The following is an 18,397-nucleotide window of genomic DNA, read 5'->3' on the forward strand; positions in this document are numbered from 1 at the left end:
GCATGTACTCCAGAACCACACACACACACACACACACACACACACACACACACACACCAAGCGGACACGGCTTCTGTTTCTAATAGCACGGCACGCTATGATGCACCACCCAGCTCCTCGGCTGCCCATCGTGCACCTCAGACGTAAATTGACTAGGCTACACACACAAACACTGCGTCTGACTCACCGAATGAGAAATTCCTCTGTAATTTGTGGAAAAACAGACGCAGCCGAGCTTGTGCCGAAAGAAACACAACAATACCATCAGCCTTGTTATTAATACAGTCCTCTCAGTGTTCAGCACCTAAACTGCAGGATGTTGATGTTACATCCGAGCCAAATATCATGCTTGACTTTCCTGTTAGCAAGGGCAGATACTACACAAATGACGGCTCTTTGCGCCCAGTCAAGACAATTTTGGTTTGCATTTGGAAAAGAGAGGTTAAATAAGTGCCAGAGCTGAGTTTGTTTAGCTCTCTACCCGGCTGATTCACGAAAGCTGGATGAAACAGGAATATCCCTTCCACGCAAAAGATGTGGGACTTTTGCAACAGAAGTGCCTGTGGTTGGAATCATCCATTATTTTATGCAACAAGTGGAAAGAGGAAAGAAATGTTGAAATGTTGAAGAGCAGTTGAAGTGCCTCATTAGGGTTTGAACATTTTATCCAATTCTTCACAGAGCATGAAACCTACAGTACAATATGCAAAAATGACCATTAACTTCATTCTTACTTAGCTTTGCCTTTAAATACTGTATTTCTCCTGGAATCAACAAAGGGACCAGCACAACTGTCCGACCTGTCCCTGCAGGTGGTGGCCCCACAGGGCCACACCCAGCAGTAATGTGGACAGTGCACCAAGCCACCGAGCCAGAAGGTGTGGTTCCCGACCAAAGCGAGCTTCCTTCACAGGGTAGCTGGCTACTTCTCCACAGACCCTCGTTCTTAAGCACAATCTATGAAGCAGTGTCATGGAAAACATTAGAATTTGGCTTTGGGATGTAAAGTCTAATTTTGTTCATTTTACATGATGGACAGTTGGTGCTCCTCCAGCCCTGGAAAGACTTGAAACCTCACTGATTGAATTCTCAGTAAAAAAGATAAATAGGCTTTTTGAAAACATCTGGTTCGTTGATTAAAACGAAGTCAATTACACCTTCATGCCAGCATTACAATAACAAACATCCAATCACAGAGCTTAAAATAATATTTCGTGCTGCACTAATAGCTGCCTGAGGCTAAAGATTTGTTGAAACTATATCAGCTGTTTGGCATCGGTTCACAATCTGGGTCAGTTCTGCGTGACTCAGACAGTTTCACAATGCACAGCAGCAAACTAATAAACCTATTGTGGGCGTATGCATTGCATCGTGCCGTGTTGAGGAACAATGCTGCGTGAAGGAGACTAAAACAAGGTTTCATTTACCTGTTACTGTTTTCTGTTCCTGAGTGACCAACGGTGCAATTAACACCCATACGTGTTAGTCAAATTGAATTGAAATTCCTTCAGAGATATTTGAGAAAGCCATTAAGTGAACAATGATACATGGTTCCCTGACAAAATAATGTGCGGTGCAAAGGCAAATAATGCCAGAAGATGAAGTGGTGAGTCTTCCTTCTACTGCAACTAAGGTTGGCTTCATTAATTCTATTACTTTGCACATAAAAAAACTGCAAAAAAGCTGAAAGGAAAGACACAAAAACCACGAATAAATGTGAGCGGAGAGTTCACAAAGCCAGATGCTCCTCAGAATTATGAACAAAATTGACTCAAGTTTAATATTAATCATAGTCCAAAGCCTCACAGAGAAAAGCAAAGCAAAAACAAAAGCACCAACACATCAAGAACCAAATGTACTGACAGGATCTTTTTAAAACTCAGTCCTCACCTGTCACCAGGATGTCTGACACTGCCTTTATTAGAATTATTAAGAAAAACAGTTCTTGAGCTGTGTGAAAAAAATGCAGCAAGAGGCTCTTTAGAATTTTGAAAAATGGCTTATTGTACAAATCTCTTTAATAGAGACTAGATGTTTGCCCGCACAGTTTTACCATAAATCTGGTAACGAGTTTATAAAAAATCATGTTGATCAAAATTTCCTAATGATTTACAGTTACAGTTTACAGTCTTTTAAACAAAGTCCATATGTTTTTTTTTTTACTATCAACATAATATTTAATACACAGGTAGTAAATAATTGAAGTTAATAATTTGATGCTGGACGAGTTGATACGTGTAACGTAACACGTTCAAAGCCCATGCGTGTGCAGGAAACTTCTGGTGCCTTGTGGACACAGAAAAGTACCTGCAGGGTGAAGGTTACCTGCCTTTTTGGTTCAAACCATCTGTGTGAATCAGGCTTTTCTGACATGAACTTCACCAAGAACAAACATAGAACAACCTCAGATTACAGTACACTGGTGAACAGCAATGCCAAGCTTCCCACTAACAGGCAATTAAAGACCAAGAAAGAGTTAACAGTTGTTTTCAAATGCTTAACAGTTATTATGAATTATCCACATGTGATCACACAGTCAAACATATATTTATATTTGTGATTACTAATAAGATTATTATTAAAGTCATAGTGTTAGGGGGTATTGGTACAGGTTGGTAAAGCAGATCCAAATGCAGAAGCGTTCACGAGAAAGTGAACGCTATACATGAATTCAGGCAAAATAATTCAAATTTAAACGAACCCAAACCGAAACAAACAATTGAAGCTGTAATTAGTTAAAGTCTTTACCTGAGTGACGAGTGCTTGAAGACAGCCTCAGCGAAAGCCTGTCCCAGCAGCCGGGGATCAGCCTGGCTGTGCTGGCTGACCCTGGCCAGGTGTCTGCTGAGGTGGACCAGCAGCTGGTGGTTGGTCTGAGGGATGCTGGGAGACTCCAGGATCCTCCTTAGCTTCTCCCCACACTCCTCCACAGTCGGACTCTCTACAGAGACAAGACCAGCCCACAGAGGGGTTTTCCTTTATTTATTCAGTCTGGCTTGCATCTAAAAGGTTCATACTCCTTGATGCAGTTGGCTTTGTAGTATGTGGTGAAAAAAGAAAATGCCTTTGCAAAATTGTAGAATAGAGAAAAAGAAAAGACTGTTGTGTTTAATATGACTATTTGTTATGACATTAAAGTTTGAATCAACTCGACTCAATTCCATTTATTTAGTGCCAATTCGCAACTAAGTCATCTCAAAAAAGGTCGGGGCCAAACCTTAAACAGCCAAAGCACAAGCGTAAAGTTTGTTTGACATCAGTATAAAAGGGATGTTCATCTAAATGTTTCATACATTTTCAGTGTTTCTGTGTCAGCCAACTAAAGAAAGTACACATCAAAATACAAAATCATCCAATTAGATTCACTCGTTAATTACCTTAACAACAACATTCAGTAACATTGTGTTTCTGTCCTCTGACAGAAGAAACTACAATCATCTACGATCCATTAGAAATTAGAGAAGGCGATGCAAAAAAAAAACAGCCGAGACAAACCAAGACAATGAAGAAAAAGTTAGTAGTTCAAGTTAGTTCAATTAGCAGCCTGTGGATGCAACATTAACATTACTTCCAGTCTTTTCTGTTGCCATGAAAAGCAGTAAGTAATGAGTCACTATGCACACAGTCGACACGTTAATGTATTTTTATTAAACATATTAGCAGTGCAGCTGTTTACACTGAATAACTCAATACGGCCGCGAAGCTAAATAAATCACAGCATGCTAATGAATAGAAATAGTTAGTGGGGGTGCATTAAATTAGAATAATACAAGAAAAAAAAAACTGAACACACAGTTAAGCAACTTAAAGCCAGTGATCAGCAGCATCTGTTACCATGGTAACTGTACACAACAAACATGGAGACAGATGTAGGCTCAAAAGGCTTAGAAGAGCAAAATATAAAACCCCCATGATTTGGGACTAAAATGTTACTGATGATTTTCTTCAAAACATACAATTTACATATTAAACTTTTCATTTCAGAGCAGTCAACACACTAAAATTAATCTGAAATCAGTGTTTCAAAACTAACTAAATAGAAATGAAAAAACAAAACAAAACAACAACAACCAAACTTTAACCCTTTAAAAAAAATGCCAGAGATCAAACTAGGAGTTGTAGTACAGTCATGAGTTGCGTTCTTCAGACAAAGGGAGGCTGTTTATACCAAGTTAGGCCCTGTGGCAACTTCACTTGGAGTGATTTATGGAGCGAACATCAGCTGCCTCCTCTACATGGATGACATCAAGCTGTATGCCAGGAGCGAACGAGACCTCCCCTCCCTGATCCATACCACCAGGACAGCCAGCACATCGAAATGTCATTCAGACCGGATAAGTGTGGTGTGATGGCCAGGAGAAAGGTAAGGTAGTCAGCACTGAGGGGATTGTACTACCAGAAGGCAAGATAGCAGATGTTGAGGATAGCAACAAGTACCTTGGGATCCCACAGGCAAATGGTAACCGTGAAGACGCCACAAGGACACAAAGAGTAAGGCAAGTGCTGAGAAGTCAGCTGAATGGAAGGAACGAAGTCCAGGCGATTAACACCTACGCCCTGCTGGTCATCAGGTACCTCGCTGGCATAATAGGAGATATGGAGAGATGTGATCTCACTTCATGTCACATGATCCACTCATGGTTGTAAAGTGAAAATTTGTGCATGTATGTTTGATGGAGCTCAGCTTGTACTGTATGCTGAGCTTCGTTAAATGGATGGTTGCCTCGGAGTTTCTGCGTTTTAGGAAACAAGGCTGCACCGGAAGTCGAGTGTCTGTCATTATGTGAGTAATGAAAAGACAAAAATGTCACCTTTGTGTCTTTGTGCTCAGTGAGGAGCTGAGCACACACCCTCCGTGTCACTTCCTTACAAACTCCCACTCAGGGACGCAGACAACAGCTTTCCTGCTGTGCTGTCCACTGAGCAGCACCTCCATTCATCACCACTACGCTCGCTGACTTTACAGAGACGCATGGCCTTGGCAGGACAGCTTTGATTTGAATTCAGACCCAGTCCAGCAGCCAACTGCTCATCAGCCAGACTGACAGACACTGTGGAGAAAATCCCAGCAGCTACAGGGGCTGTTCGTGAAAATGGCCCAGCTGGTGGTGGTGCAGGGGATAATACTGACTCCTTTTCTCATATTAGTCGGGGTTCAGAGACATGGTGCCGTGTTTGAAGAGGAGCAGACGTATTGACGAATGCTCTCACCATAGGCCGTTTGCCCCCGCAAACAAGCTGGAAACAAGAAAACATCTGTGCCTGAGCCTGCTGTGTGCTGGGTTTATGACGGGGGGGGCAAACTCAGTGGGAGATCGTTCTGCACAAGAATCCACAGAACCAGTCCATTTATCTCCATATGAAGCTGTCTGCCTGCTCAGAGATTTCATTTACTGCAAAACATCTGTTACATCGAGTATTTTTACGATGTACTATGTTGGAATTTAGAATGATCTTATTGCTTGTGAGTTCTTTACCAAAAGCTTTGAAATCGAAACTTGATTAAGCCTCATCTTTGGACAATCAGACACTTTACAGTGCTTTCTTTCCGTGTTACATCATGTACAAATCAGTACCACTGTAAGCATCTTTCCATCCATAGTAGGAACCTCGACACCTACTGATCCTGAATATCAGCCTCTTCTGCTACCAATACATTGTACAACAACTGTGTGATTATTCACTTATACTGTATCACAGCCATCCAATACCAGAAAATGTCATGTGAGTGAACACAAAGTCACAGAACCTTCAAAATCCTCCATTTGTGACACTGTGAGGTAGAGCTGGTTATGCAAAGGTCACCAAATCTCCACAAAGTAGGAAAAAAAAAAAGGTGTTTTTCTGGTGCACTGGATAAAAAGTGAAGCAGATTTTTGCTTGTGAAGCAGATTATCAAGTTAAAAAATGTCCATGTTTTTGTGGATGGAGCTAAACGGGCTCAGCATGTACAGTGTTATACAGTGGTCCGTGCAATGCAGTGCTCTGCATGTTAGAATGCTGATATGTATCGACTGATATGTATTGACGGTTTGTGTGAAGTAGCGGCGTCGATGCAGGAACTGAGGAGTTCAAATCGATCCCAATACCACAGAGTGCCTAGAGAGAGACGGAGGAACTGACAGAACTGAGTGAAGACTGATTGGAATACTAAACGGAGAGAAGGAGAAAGGAGCGAAATAAAACGGTGTGTGTGTGTGTGGGGGGGAGGGGGGGTCGAAATCATAGAAATGTCTATAAATTCCTGAAACACAAACTTACATAACATAAAAATTAACACTCTTGCTAATTTTATATGTGTCTAGCCATCCATCTTCCTGTGTAGGGGCAGATGTCCAGAGGTCAAAGGTCAGACAGACAGAGAGCAGGGGTCAAGATGACAGGGGGGAGTCAAGTGGCTTTATTTATAACTGTTAGTGTGTGACACCCTCCAAATCCTGCACCGTACAAGAATCCTGCAGTGGTACTTGTACGTTGGGTTCGGTACATGAGCAGTAAATGTACGTGAGGCGTTACTGCGGTCTACTCCAAACCAATGGCTACACGAGCGTAGCACCAGTAAATACACTTTGTATCTGAAGCACAAGTCTGCAACTTCATGCACCTGCAACCAAAGTGTTATGTGGGAACCATATGTGGGAGCAGTGTGGTACTTTTCTATAGCTTAAAGATGATTTTTAAATGTACCTTGAGCTACTTGTACAAAAAATGTACAATGGCTGTTTAGTGCCATGTTAAAAAAAGAATAAAAATGTTGAGAATAAAGTTGGAATTTGTTTGTGCATCTTTTTCCCTCCATGTAACATTACACTGGCTGTGTATCCATTTGAAGGTCGTATCTAAACTGAACTCTACAAGCACAGACTTTAAATGGCTACTGATAAACAGTGAGCACCATGAATAATGGATAATCAGAGGAAAAACACAAATATAAACACACACACACACATATATATATATATATATATATATATATATATATATATATATATATATATATATAAAATCTCTGTTGCCGGTCAGGAGCATAGTAGACCTGAGGAAGGACACTCGAGGTGTGTTTGTGTGTGTGGGCAGGTGGTCCGGGATGGGTGGCTGACAATCTGCTGCAGCCTGATGGAGGTCACAAAGTCACTGCTGTCTGCGTGACCACTACTGAACATAGATGAGCAGCACACACACTGTCCCCCTCCCTCCATTAGTATGGATTGTGGTTGACCTCGCTGGTCAATGGAGGTCAAGGCTGGACAGGGAACTTGGCCTGTCCATCTGGCCCTGAGGAACTCTGGGAGAACGGATGAAACTGGAGAGTTGAAGGGCAAGGGCACGGTGGGGTCGAGGTGACAATGAGAAGGAAGGTGTTGAAAAGAATTGGGGTTAACTAGAGCTCATGTTGCTGTAGCTACAAGGATGAGCTGAGTACATATTAATTATGGCCATTATGGGGTAAAGTTGCTCTCTTTTTCGTGATTAATAAGCACATCTATCCTCTCATTTTTAGAGTTCATACAGATTTAACATAAATGAACATAGGTAGAACACAGTTTCTCATCCAAACACAGAGCCTGCCACAGCATCTTCTCTCCTGGTGCAGATGGGCAGTAGTTGGGAGCCAGCTGGCCTTCATCCTTACAGAAGATGACCATTAAGATTAAGTAGGACTTGTAAAGCTAACGAATGAGAAAAAAGGAGGATAACAATGAGGCACGAGGCAAAAAATAAAGATGAAAAATGGTAGAGAGGAGGAAGCGCAGAAGGTTTAAATTAGGTTATTAGGATAAGGGCCTCAAAGGCCAAAGATGAGAGGGATAAAGGGGAGGGGGGATGAAAAACAACAAACTATTACTATTTGACTTAAAATGAAAAAAGGAAATTTGATAGACGATGAAAAAAGGTTTGACATATGGAGCAGGAGTCACCACCTGAAACCCCAAAAGTTTGAGGTCCGACTGTGCTCAAATCCCAAACAGCATCTCTCAGTCATGGATCTGTCCTCGGCTGCTTTAGGCTTTAAGGCACTTTCCCACATGTGACAACATCCCCCGTCCTCATGTCTTTCTTGGGGAAAAAAAAAAAAGCTGAAAATAACTAAAGTGCAAAATGGTTCAGCCCTGATAACAAAAGGCTGATTGTGGTCAGGATGTTGCAGGAAAAGATGAAAGGAGGGTTGCAGCTGTCTCCTGATAAAAACTGTAATTATTCTGCTACTGACAAAAGGCAATAGAATGAAAAGTGCACTGAAATAGGAAATGACTGCACTAATCTGAGGGTAAATGGAGTTTGAGTCTAATGACGCAGGAGTTTACATTTGTGGCTGTTTTGCAGACAGATTTGGTGTTTGGTTCCAAACATTTCCCTGCATTCACCCAGGTGTCTTCAACGTGATCTCATGTTGAATTTCTAATTATTACGGTTGAAATGGTTACTGAAAAAATCCCTCCTACATGTGAACATTTTATCTTTACTTCTAACAGTGGACGGGGGAATTCCCATGATGAACGGGCAAGTGGAAAATTGAATGCAGATCAGACACATGAGAAAAGCGTCTCCCGGAGAGCGGGAACGGCCCGGGGAGAGGTAGCGAAAAACAAAGACTGCGAGGGAATTTTCACTGTTGCAACATCATCCAGTCTCAGGGACCAGACTAAGACGGGACAGACAGTAACTGTTTTCATCTGAAGATCGACCCACTCCATATGGATTCATTTACAGGCCACTAATTCCAATCAGCGTGGTGGATGTGGCCTCAAGGCATCGAGTTTAAACTTGAAAATAAAATGCTCTAGTTCTCTTGTTTGCACCAGATGAGTTTCAGAGGAGCATTTGAGTTACTGACATTAGCTGATTAGCTGCACAGCGAAGCCGTGCATATTGTGGAATACCCATGTACACGTGCACCTTTGCACCTGTGGTTAGGTGCTAACTGATTTTCATTGGTTCTGTACTCTGCACAATGACGATACAGAGCTGAAGTGAAACCAGAACTTGTGTCCCACTGGAAAATCCAACAGAGATGACATCTAGCAACTAAACTCAAGCTTTGGAGCCTTGTTTAACAGTATGCAGTGTTGTGTTAAGATAAGTATGGTGGGGTTTATGAGGATGACCTAATATTATTGTTTCAGTAATTTATTCTGTGGCTGATTTTTAAAAACAGCATTTTGCATGTAGCTTTAAAAGGCTGAACATCACAGCTCGACCACCAACTCAGATCAGAGATTACAGCAAGAACTTTGGAATAATAAAACTAGAGGAGCACACTGGACAAAACCTTGCTACAATTACTTACATTTGGGTGCAAAGGTTTCATATGGCAACATGATATTTAATGCACATGTTCCTTCATCACTAATACAATTGTTGTAAAATGTACTTCATCATGGGGATGCAACGTTTTGCACACAGTTGTATTATTTCATGGGAGACTTTCAGCTCTTGCACCCTTGAGCAAAGAACTTATTATTTTAGGTATCTCTCAATATTATTGCGAATAACTTTACGAATTAAAGGCCTCAGACATCAAAACCCGTCTTATAATTTCCTTTGATTCCGCAGTGACCCCTTCCTAAATTAGAAATCAAATTTCAATGGACTTAACCTCAGACAACCTTTGCAAAATACTTAATGCATCCTTCAAAGTGGTTTATCATGACTTAAAATGTTTCCATGAATAAGTAAAATGAAAAAGGGCTGTCACCAGGAGAGAGAGAAAAGCACTTACATAATTGAGGGGGTTTTCGCTTAGAGATCATGATCAAGTAATATTTTGGGGAAAGGGGTTGCAGGGAAACTGATGTGAACTTCCTGCGAGCTCAGATGATGCTTCTGTGCAGAAAACCTCCCGCTAGTGTGCACAACGCCAACACACACTTTGTCTGTCTGCATGTCTTTCTGTTCTTCTGTCCAGCTCTGGCTCGCACACCACCCACACAAAGCACGAAACTCTGAATGTCAAAGGAGGGTTCATGAAAAATAGATGAAAAGTGTGAGAGAGGTAGGCAGCAGGTGAAAGGGTGAACGGGCGGGTCAGCTGCACAGAACAAAGACGGTTTACATAAAACCCTGAAGCTGAACCTTTGCATCTGGATGTGGAAGAACTCCTCCAGGTGTGACGAGTGTCTGCCCTCACACCAAGTGACAGAGGCACGAAAACAGCATTAGCTCAGATTTGGTTTGGGGGAGCGAATAACCAAGGATCCAGCCTCTTGGCCGTCAGCACCCGTGAAAATGCTGCCTAGATCTCACAAGAGGCAGAAGAAATGTGAAAATAAGTCTGTGGTCATTTCAGTGAACTGACCCTTTAATGCGGTTTTAGTCAGAGCCTTCATCAGCGCAGCAGTGTGTGTAGCCGTGGACCATACTTTACCTTGAGCCGTGTAGACCAGCTCACTGTACACTGAGGTGGGGATGATGGGGGTGGGCAGGTCCTGCAGGAATCCTCTAAGCGTATCAGTCAGAGAAGCCAGATCGTAGTGGTCCAGATCCACAGAGACCGTTTCTGACAGCACAAGAAACAGACAGGAAGAGAGAAGAGTGATGTTATTGCTCAATGCCTCCCTGTTTACGTCCTTTTCTAAAAAGTTGGGACTTTTCACGCCTCTGTCACACGATTCTTCATGAGCTAATGTCTTTTCGTAGTTTGGAGGAAGGACCCGATTTTCTCTGCAAACATGTAAATAAAAGTCCTGTCGATAAAGTTATTTGTAGTGTGACATTTGAAATCCTCAAACCCTGTGGAATCTCATAGATCAGCACGTGAAGCACAGGTCTGAGCCCGGCTCTACCCGGAAAAAACGTGCACTATAAGCTGACGTGTACAGACTCACTGAGGCCTATGGCCAAGAAACAATTGTGGGATCGCAGACCAGCAGAGATCTGATTGGACAGAATCCCTGGCGTCTCATGGTCAGTTGTTTCTGGGAAAATTGGAACGCGGTCATTCAGCCAAAAAGAAAAAGAAAAGATCCTTAAATGTCCAACTCAGAATGAAAATTCACCAATCTATCCCTCGGTAGACAAAACATCAGATAACAAGGTTGTGTGTGCATGTGAGCGCTCCAGCAGATTAGCAAAGGACAAACCACACGGCGCCACGGGACATTTCCGCTGTCTCACCTCAGCCTTCCTCCTCTACTCTACCTCCCCCAGCTTTTCTTCCTCCTCTTCCTCCTTGACCTTTCTCCCTTTTCTTCCTGGACCAGCTGTTTTTGGGGTTCTATTCCTACCTCATATTCCTACCTTGTGCACACACACCGGGCCCTGTCGACTGAAAACGACCCTTCAATCCCATTGAGCTGCCTCTATAAATAATGCTTGAATAAACTTAACCAATTACCACTTGCCAGTAAACCACAAGACCATTAATATCAATGGCTGAGCGCTTCACATCAGGGGGGTTCAATCACCCCAACACCCAGACAGAGCAAATGTGGTGTTGCCATGAGACCTGAGGCACATGAGAAGCTATTAATACACTTTATTTGTGTGTGTGTGGGTGAGGGATATTAGAGCATTAAATTATCTGATTCCTGAAGAGCCGACTGTAATTTTGTTAATTTGAAAGTGCCATATTAATTAGGTTGGGATTCAGGCTGCTGAAAGTAATGACAGTGGTGATGGTGCTGGATTAGTTTGCAATACTGGCTAATTATGATGCCTGCTGCACTGTAATTTCCACCGGGGAAATAACTTTCAGCCAAGCCTCTTTCTTCTCCACTTCTTCCCCCCTTTTTGCAGTTGTCTGGTTGATTCTTCAAAGTCTCCCTAAACAACTGTCCAGCTGTCAACAACATAACAGATGCAATCATTTGTAGAATCTGCAATCAAGCTTATTATATGCATATTATAAAAGAATGAGAATCATTCGACAGACATTTGAACTGACACAAATTCACGACAATGGGGTAGAGTGGTTAGAGCTGCTACCTCACAGCTAGAAGGTCCCTGGTTCGAATCCCTGTCCAGCTGCAGTCTTTCTCTGTGGGGTTAGCATGTTCTCCCCTTGCTTGTGTGGGTTTCCTCTGGTTTCCTCCCACAGTCCAAAGACATGCATGTTGGGTTAATTGGTGACTCAACTACCTGTAGGTGTGAGTGTGAATGATTGTCTGTCTGTGTGTGTCGCTCTGTGTTGGCCCTGAGACAGACTGGAGACCTGTCCAGGGTGGACTCCACCTCTCACCCAATGACAGCTGGGATAGGATCAAGACACTGGGTAGACACCCAACAAATAATCTGCTGGGATAACCCATGTCCTACGACATATTTAGGTCGAAAGAAACAATTCTCGGTAAAGACGGCTCCTCGTCCCTTCAGGTAGCTGGCGGGTGGAGTTTGAAGGCTGATTTTCCTGTATCTGCAGCATCTGGGCAGGCTGCATACACTACTCACTAGTTAGGTTTAGTTTGTAGTTCTCTTAATTTAATAAACTGGTTTCTGGGGTATAGCCGTGTGCCTCCCTGTTTGTTGCCGGTCTTGAGTCAGTCAGCTGGTAACATAATCCAGACGATGTGTGTGCTGGTCATGAGTTTGAAGTGTGGAAGCAGAGAGTCAGCAATGACAAAAAAGCTGCCTGTTAGGACACATTTCACTGAGGCGCAGCCGTCTGCCTTTCCCACGCTAACAGCAAAATGGCACAATTGTTCTGGAGAAATGCGCATGACCTCTGAAGATTCAGATAGGCATAATGAGGACATAAATAAACGAGACAATTATTTAGTGTTTCCCAACATGTACAAAAAAAAGAAAAAAGTCCATACTTTCAATATGTGATTAAAAAAAAACACAGGCAGTTACTTAACAACAGCAGACACCGAGATAATTGGTGTCTGATATCAGAAACCACAAGACGGATTGATGCACTCCGTCTTAATGAGATTAATTAAGGATTCTATTTTGCCCTGGTGGCAAAATGTAAGCAACCCATTTAACCCTGAGGTTTATCCAGACGGCCCTTAGGGCACACTGGGATCCAATGGAATCAATCACGGAGAAGAAAATCCAAGAGGAGCCTTCACACCAAGTTAAACTTTGCTACAAGTACAGAAATCTGTGACTTTGAATCGTTTGAGGGTCAAAGTCAGAACAGTGCTAACATCATAGTGGAACATGAGCCTCTCGATGGAGTACGAGAGGCTCGGAGTTAGGAAGCAGCAGTCGATGGTACAAATATCATTCATTTTAAATAGAATGGCCAAAACATTAGAACCACCCCTTGTTAATGTGCACTCCGGTAAAACTCCAGCACCCACTTTGACCTCAATAATAAAACAGAGTCGAATTATCACCTTTCTGACAGTTTCAACTTAAAAACTGAGAGATTATAACGTTGTAAAAGAAGAATTCATGGCAGAGCTGCTGAATTACATTCAATTGTACAGGTGTACCTAAAAAAGTGGCCAGTGGGTGTATGTGCTGTATACAGCCATGTGCTTTGCTGCCTGCGAGGCCAGATTTTCCCTTTGGTAATGTGTCCCTGCTGATTTGTTTATTGCACTTGTGAACCAATGGCTGCTTCGAGATACAGCGCCAAATAAAAGCAGAGGTTACAGCAACAGTTTTAGAATTTGTGGAGGAAACACAAGTTTGGATGTTTCCCACTGTTCTGTAAGCTGCACTAATCCACATTGTAATACACACAAACAGCCACCAAACAATACACAATGTAAAGGTTTAGCTCAGTGTCACTAAGTGACAGAACGATCACTCTGCTGTGAGCCGGGTGGAGTAAAAAGAGAGATGATTCAAAGTGTGGAAAGCAATCTTCATCCTCATGTCTCACCTTCACCTCTGCACAGATGCATCTCCTTTCCCCATCTGTACATTTGACTCATATCCTCACTGAAAAAAAGCTGCATCCTTTTCAAGTCATTTCATTTTTAAATTGGATCCTGAAATGGTGATTTTCTGTAGGCAGCTGAACAAATAGACTAGTATATTAGGAATATTTCAACACACTCACGCACTGTGTAAAAAGCCTCAGATCCCATTTGTTTGCTCAGCTTCACACTGAACCAACGTGACCTAAAGACAAACTCACATGCACACATGTCCATGTAGGTCACTATTGATCACTTCATGCACACGTCCAGGCTGTGACGCATCGACAGGTTCAGGTGGATTTTTCTGATTTCACCCCCCCCCCTCCAAAATAAACAACTTCAATCGACCTCTTCACCCCAACCCATCACTGTCATTGTTCTGCCATGTTTTCGACTCTTTCTCTAGTTTCACAGTTTTTATGTCCCTCATTTCATCTGTCTAATCACAATCTGTATGCAGACAACAATGCATCTAAACACACACACACACACACACACACACACCCTCTACTCCTGATCCATCAGACGGCTAATCAAGGCTTTGTCTGGCATTGGATATAGATCAGATGACCGATGGGCGAATGAATGAAAAGGGTCAATAGTCAAGAGCAGAGTGTGGTTATTGGACTGCTGCATCTTCCACATGGTCTGTCAGGCAGGAACAGCTGATTGGCTTGGTGAAGTGTTCAGGAGGGATCTTAATTAGCGGATTTATTGCTGCAAATGCCAACAACAGAACACAAAGACTTACAATGGTAATTGTTGTTTCTCATCAGGTTCTATTTTTGTATATTTGAAGGACATAAAATCCGTCTTCAACAATACAGTGAAAGACAACCACAGGGCAGTAATAGACGCTTATTACTCATCATTGCCGACAATGTTCTGCTCATGGAACTTACTTCAAATGACTTTACTTTATTTATCAACTAGCACCTCCTTTCAAAAGTGGCCCTAAACACACACACACACACACACACACACACACACACAGACACACACACACTGTGTAACTGACCTGCGTAGACACAGAGACAGACACATTGTGGATTAACAGTCAGCAGTCAACTGATGTTTTAGAGGCATTTGCTGTCCATCAGTATTCAGTGAAAATATCATTTGGTGTGATATTTGTATTCTACATTCAACCATAACTGTCTGAATGTCAGAGCACTGACATGCTACAGATTTGGTCGTATTCTCTCAAAATACTGAGTTCATATATTTTAATTATACGGTATATTCAGAGTGTGTAGTTCATACGTGTGTAACACTACATGTGGCTGGATACCATATAGTATAAGAAGCAAATACTGACTCAGTATTGGTGTGTGGGTGCGAAGGCACACTGCATAACAACAAAATCATCTGACGTGCTCCAAATATCGTGCACATTGTTGTTGGGCTAAAAAAAGAGACACACCCCTGGATTCTTGTTGTTTTCGTGCAGTGAGCAGTTATCTCATCCTTATTCGAACTGACTGCACACGACATCAGCTCAGAAGTCAGTCAAAGTGTGTTGTCACGTTCCTGTGGAGGTGATCAATCGTTTTCCAGAAGGTAGTGAACTAGGCCACTGAATATTCTGAGCGTTTCCATGAACACAACAGGCTGCTTACAGCACAGAGAAAAGAAAGGTGAAGAAAGAGATTCAACTGCAGCATTTTTGTCTGTTAACCCCTCGTTCAGACAGGAATGCAAAGTATCATAAATATGCCTTTAAATACAAACATGTTCATTTTCAACGGTTTGTTGAGCTGGTGCTTGTTTTGAGCCACAGCGAAGCATGAAATCGATCTTGCATAGCTCAAAGTGCCTCCATACTAGCATGAGCTGTGTTGATGGGTTAACTGTCTCCACATTCCTTCAGCACTGGCGCCAAACTTGGACATTTAGGTTAAGAAGGAGGGGTGGGGGGGTGGGGGGGTGGGGGGATGGGGGGGGGGCCCTCTCATATCTGATTTGGGAAGGTTCATGTTGTTGGAATCTTGGGTTCTATACATAACATTTAATTTCTTTAAACTATGTACCAAGTACTGTTTGGCTTTACACTCCAAGAGCAGAGAGAGGGGGGCTACACTGTTCTTCACGGATGCTTATTCTTATTATCCACTGGTTCCATTTTATAAGCCAATCTGTCTTATAGCTCAGCTGCTTAAAATACTGGCTGCCTATGATGTGAGCTCCTCTTAATTTGTACCTCGCTTTGGAGAAAAGCATTTACTACTGCGTGTTGTAGTGACATAAACTCAACCTCTGAATTCACAACCTTAAAGTGGAGACATGAAACAATAAAAGGACAATTTGCAAAGCCTGTCTGAATGTTTTCAGATTATTATTATCGAGGTTGTGGCAGTGAGGCATTTGAGGACAGAACACTGAGTACACTTCTATTATCTGTATCAGAATGTACAGGTACAGTAGATGTATAGAGGTCATATCACAGTCGTAAAGGGGTCTCAAAAAGTTCAGGGAAAGATGTCGTCTCCTCTGAACTGAGGCATTTATATCCTCAGGGGCCACAATGAAGACGCAGCGACAGAAAATTTGAAGGGCAATTCCCCATTCATACTCAATGACAACAGTCTGATTTAGTCAGATAAATCATCACTTTAATGTAATACACAAAACCCCGTGTTCGTCTCTGTGCACTGTTTGCTAACGGTGTGTGTGTGTGTGTGTGTGTGTGTGTGTGTGTCTGTCCTTGCAGCATAACAATACGAATCTCATTCTACAAAAGCAGTGTGATCATCTGCCCTCGGCGGCATTACTTCACTCTGATGCAGTGGAACAAGCAATTTTCAGGGAAAAAACACAATCCAGTGGATTCCTGGAAACGTCTGAGCCAAAATTCTGTAGATAGTGATTAAAGTAAAGCAGGCAGAGTCTGACAGCGATAATGCAGATTCTCGTGTTGTTTGAGGCGCAGTGCTGGTTCTAGTGAAACCAAAGCCAATGTGTTCATGCGATGAAGGTGTTACACTCACACCTCACGTAATCACTGAATCTTCATAACCAAATGGCAGAATGTGAACTTTGCCGCAGCACAATCCAGTATTTACATACATAACCTCAGACGTGGATTTTAAAAATCAAATGCCGATCTGATCTGATGCACTGCAGCTGACATGAGGGGAGGCGTCATATGTTTCTGCTTACTGTGTCATGCTGCATGCTGTATGTCAAGTTTGTGATGGAACAAAGTGCTTTCAGGAGTGGGTGGTACCACAGTAGTAAATATTATGATGGTACAACATGAGCAGAAGCATGGAGAGATCCAGAGGGAAAAGTAAGATGATCTGACACTGTTCATACAAAGAGCAAAAATGAAAAGCTTAACTGGAGTTTTATGCACTTGCACACGTGCGTGGAAAGGTGGTGAAATCAGCTGTTTTCATCAGTGGCTTGTTAAACAAAGGAATCAAAGAGCTGCTGAACTGGCTCACGTCCTAAAGCACCTCCTGTATCTCACAGTGGAAACACAACAGTAGAGCCTTTCCTGTTGGGTCATATTGGGATTTATCCTGTTTAGGGTTTTAAACATTTGGCTAAAACACAGCCTGTCTGGAACCGTGGAGCAGCTGTCTGGACAACAACAACAACAACAACAACAACAAAAGACGCACTGCCAACAGAGAGACGCTGTTGTCTCCAGCTTATGAGGAGATGAGTATTATGTTTTGGCATGTACACAACAGACTCACACACACTCTGGCACAAAGGAAGGTGGATTTAAAGTATGAGGTTTGTAATAAACTGCAGAACAAACAGACTAACGGCAGTGGAGACACTGCAGGATGCTCATTGTGATGAACTCCACTGTTTTCTGACACAACCACAAATCAAAAGCAGCCGAGCACGAGACACTTGAACTTTGAAAGATCACAACAAAGTTTAAGCTCCTAACCAGACCGACAGAAAGCCGGTTGTTACAACTTCACAGTGGGCAGCCAGTGTTTCCTGAAAACATCCACGGCCTGTGCTCCACATATCTATGGGTTTGCACGAGAACTTGGCAGACGCCGTCTGATGATGAAGATCATTCCATAGGACCACACACACTCCAGAAGAAACAGAACTCATGGTTACGATATTTTGTCCACGGCTGTTTCCAAAGTGATGAACAAACATGACTTAATGTGCATGTTGAGCCAGTTCGGCATATGTTGTCAGGAAATATCTAGTTACAAACATGCAACACAAAACACACACTGGATTCTAAACTAATCAATTAAAAAAGAAAAAAGTCACAAATCCACAAATGTCCAAGAGCTGCGTGACACAGAAGAAGAAATACGTCAGGATTTGGAACTGCACACAATACTTGCTGGATCAAGTCAACATTAGCTCTGGTCGTTGGACGTGTTTGCTAACTGTAGGAAAAATCTAAATATTGCCAACAGGATACACACAATGTACAGAAACCAGAGGGATCAACAGGGGCCCACAGCTCATTCTCACCCTGAGGCCCCTCACTGGCTTAATCCAGTCCTGGTGCTGAAGGTTTAACAGCCTCTGGGACTGAACCTCGCTCGCTGATCTAGTTCTTCTCTAAGTCTTTCACCAGCCTGAGCACAAAA

General features: G+C 42.6%; 1 protein-coding gene across 3 annotated transcripts in view; it reads right to left on the reverse strand.

Annotated features, from left to right (window-relative positions):
* The window catches only part of pik3r3b (phosphoinositide-3-kinase, regulatory subunit 3b (gamma)), a 160,550-nt gene that overhangs the window by 85,066 nt on the left and 57,087 nt on the right, over positions 1-18,397 (reverse strand). For 2 of the 3 annotated variants that reach the window (XM_067512668.1, XM_067512667.1), the window contains exons 5-6: positions 10,367-10,498; positions 2,749-2,941 (exon numbers count right to left, since the gene is read on the reverse strand). In XM_067512668.1, the coding sequence (XP_067368769.1) occupies positions 2,749-2,941; positions 10,367-10,498 (325 nt within the window). The remainder of the gene's footprint in view (positions 1-2,748; positions 2,942-10,366; positions 10,499-18,397) is intronic. The other variant, XM_067512669.1, reaches the window with a different exon arrangement.

The sequence above is a fragment of the Channa argus genome, chromosome 8 (assembly GCF_033026475.1).
Source record: "Channa argus isolate prfri chromosome 8, Channa argus male v1.0, whole genome shotgun sequence".
Taxonomy (NCBI): Eukaryota; Metazoa; Chordata; class Actinopteri; order Anabantiformes; family Channidae; genus Channa; species Channa argus.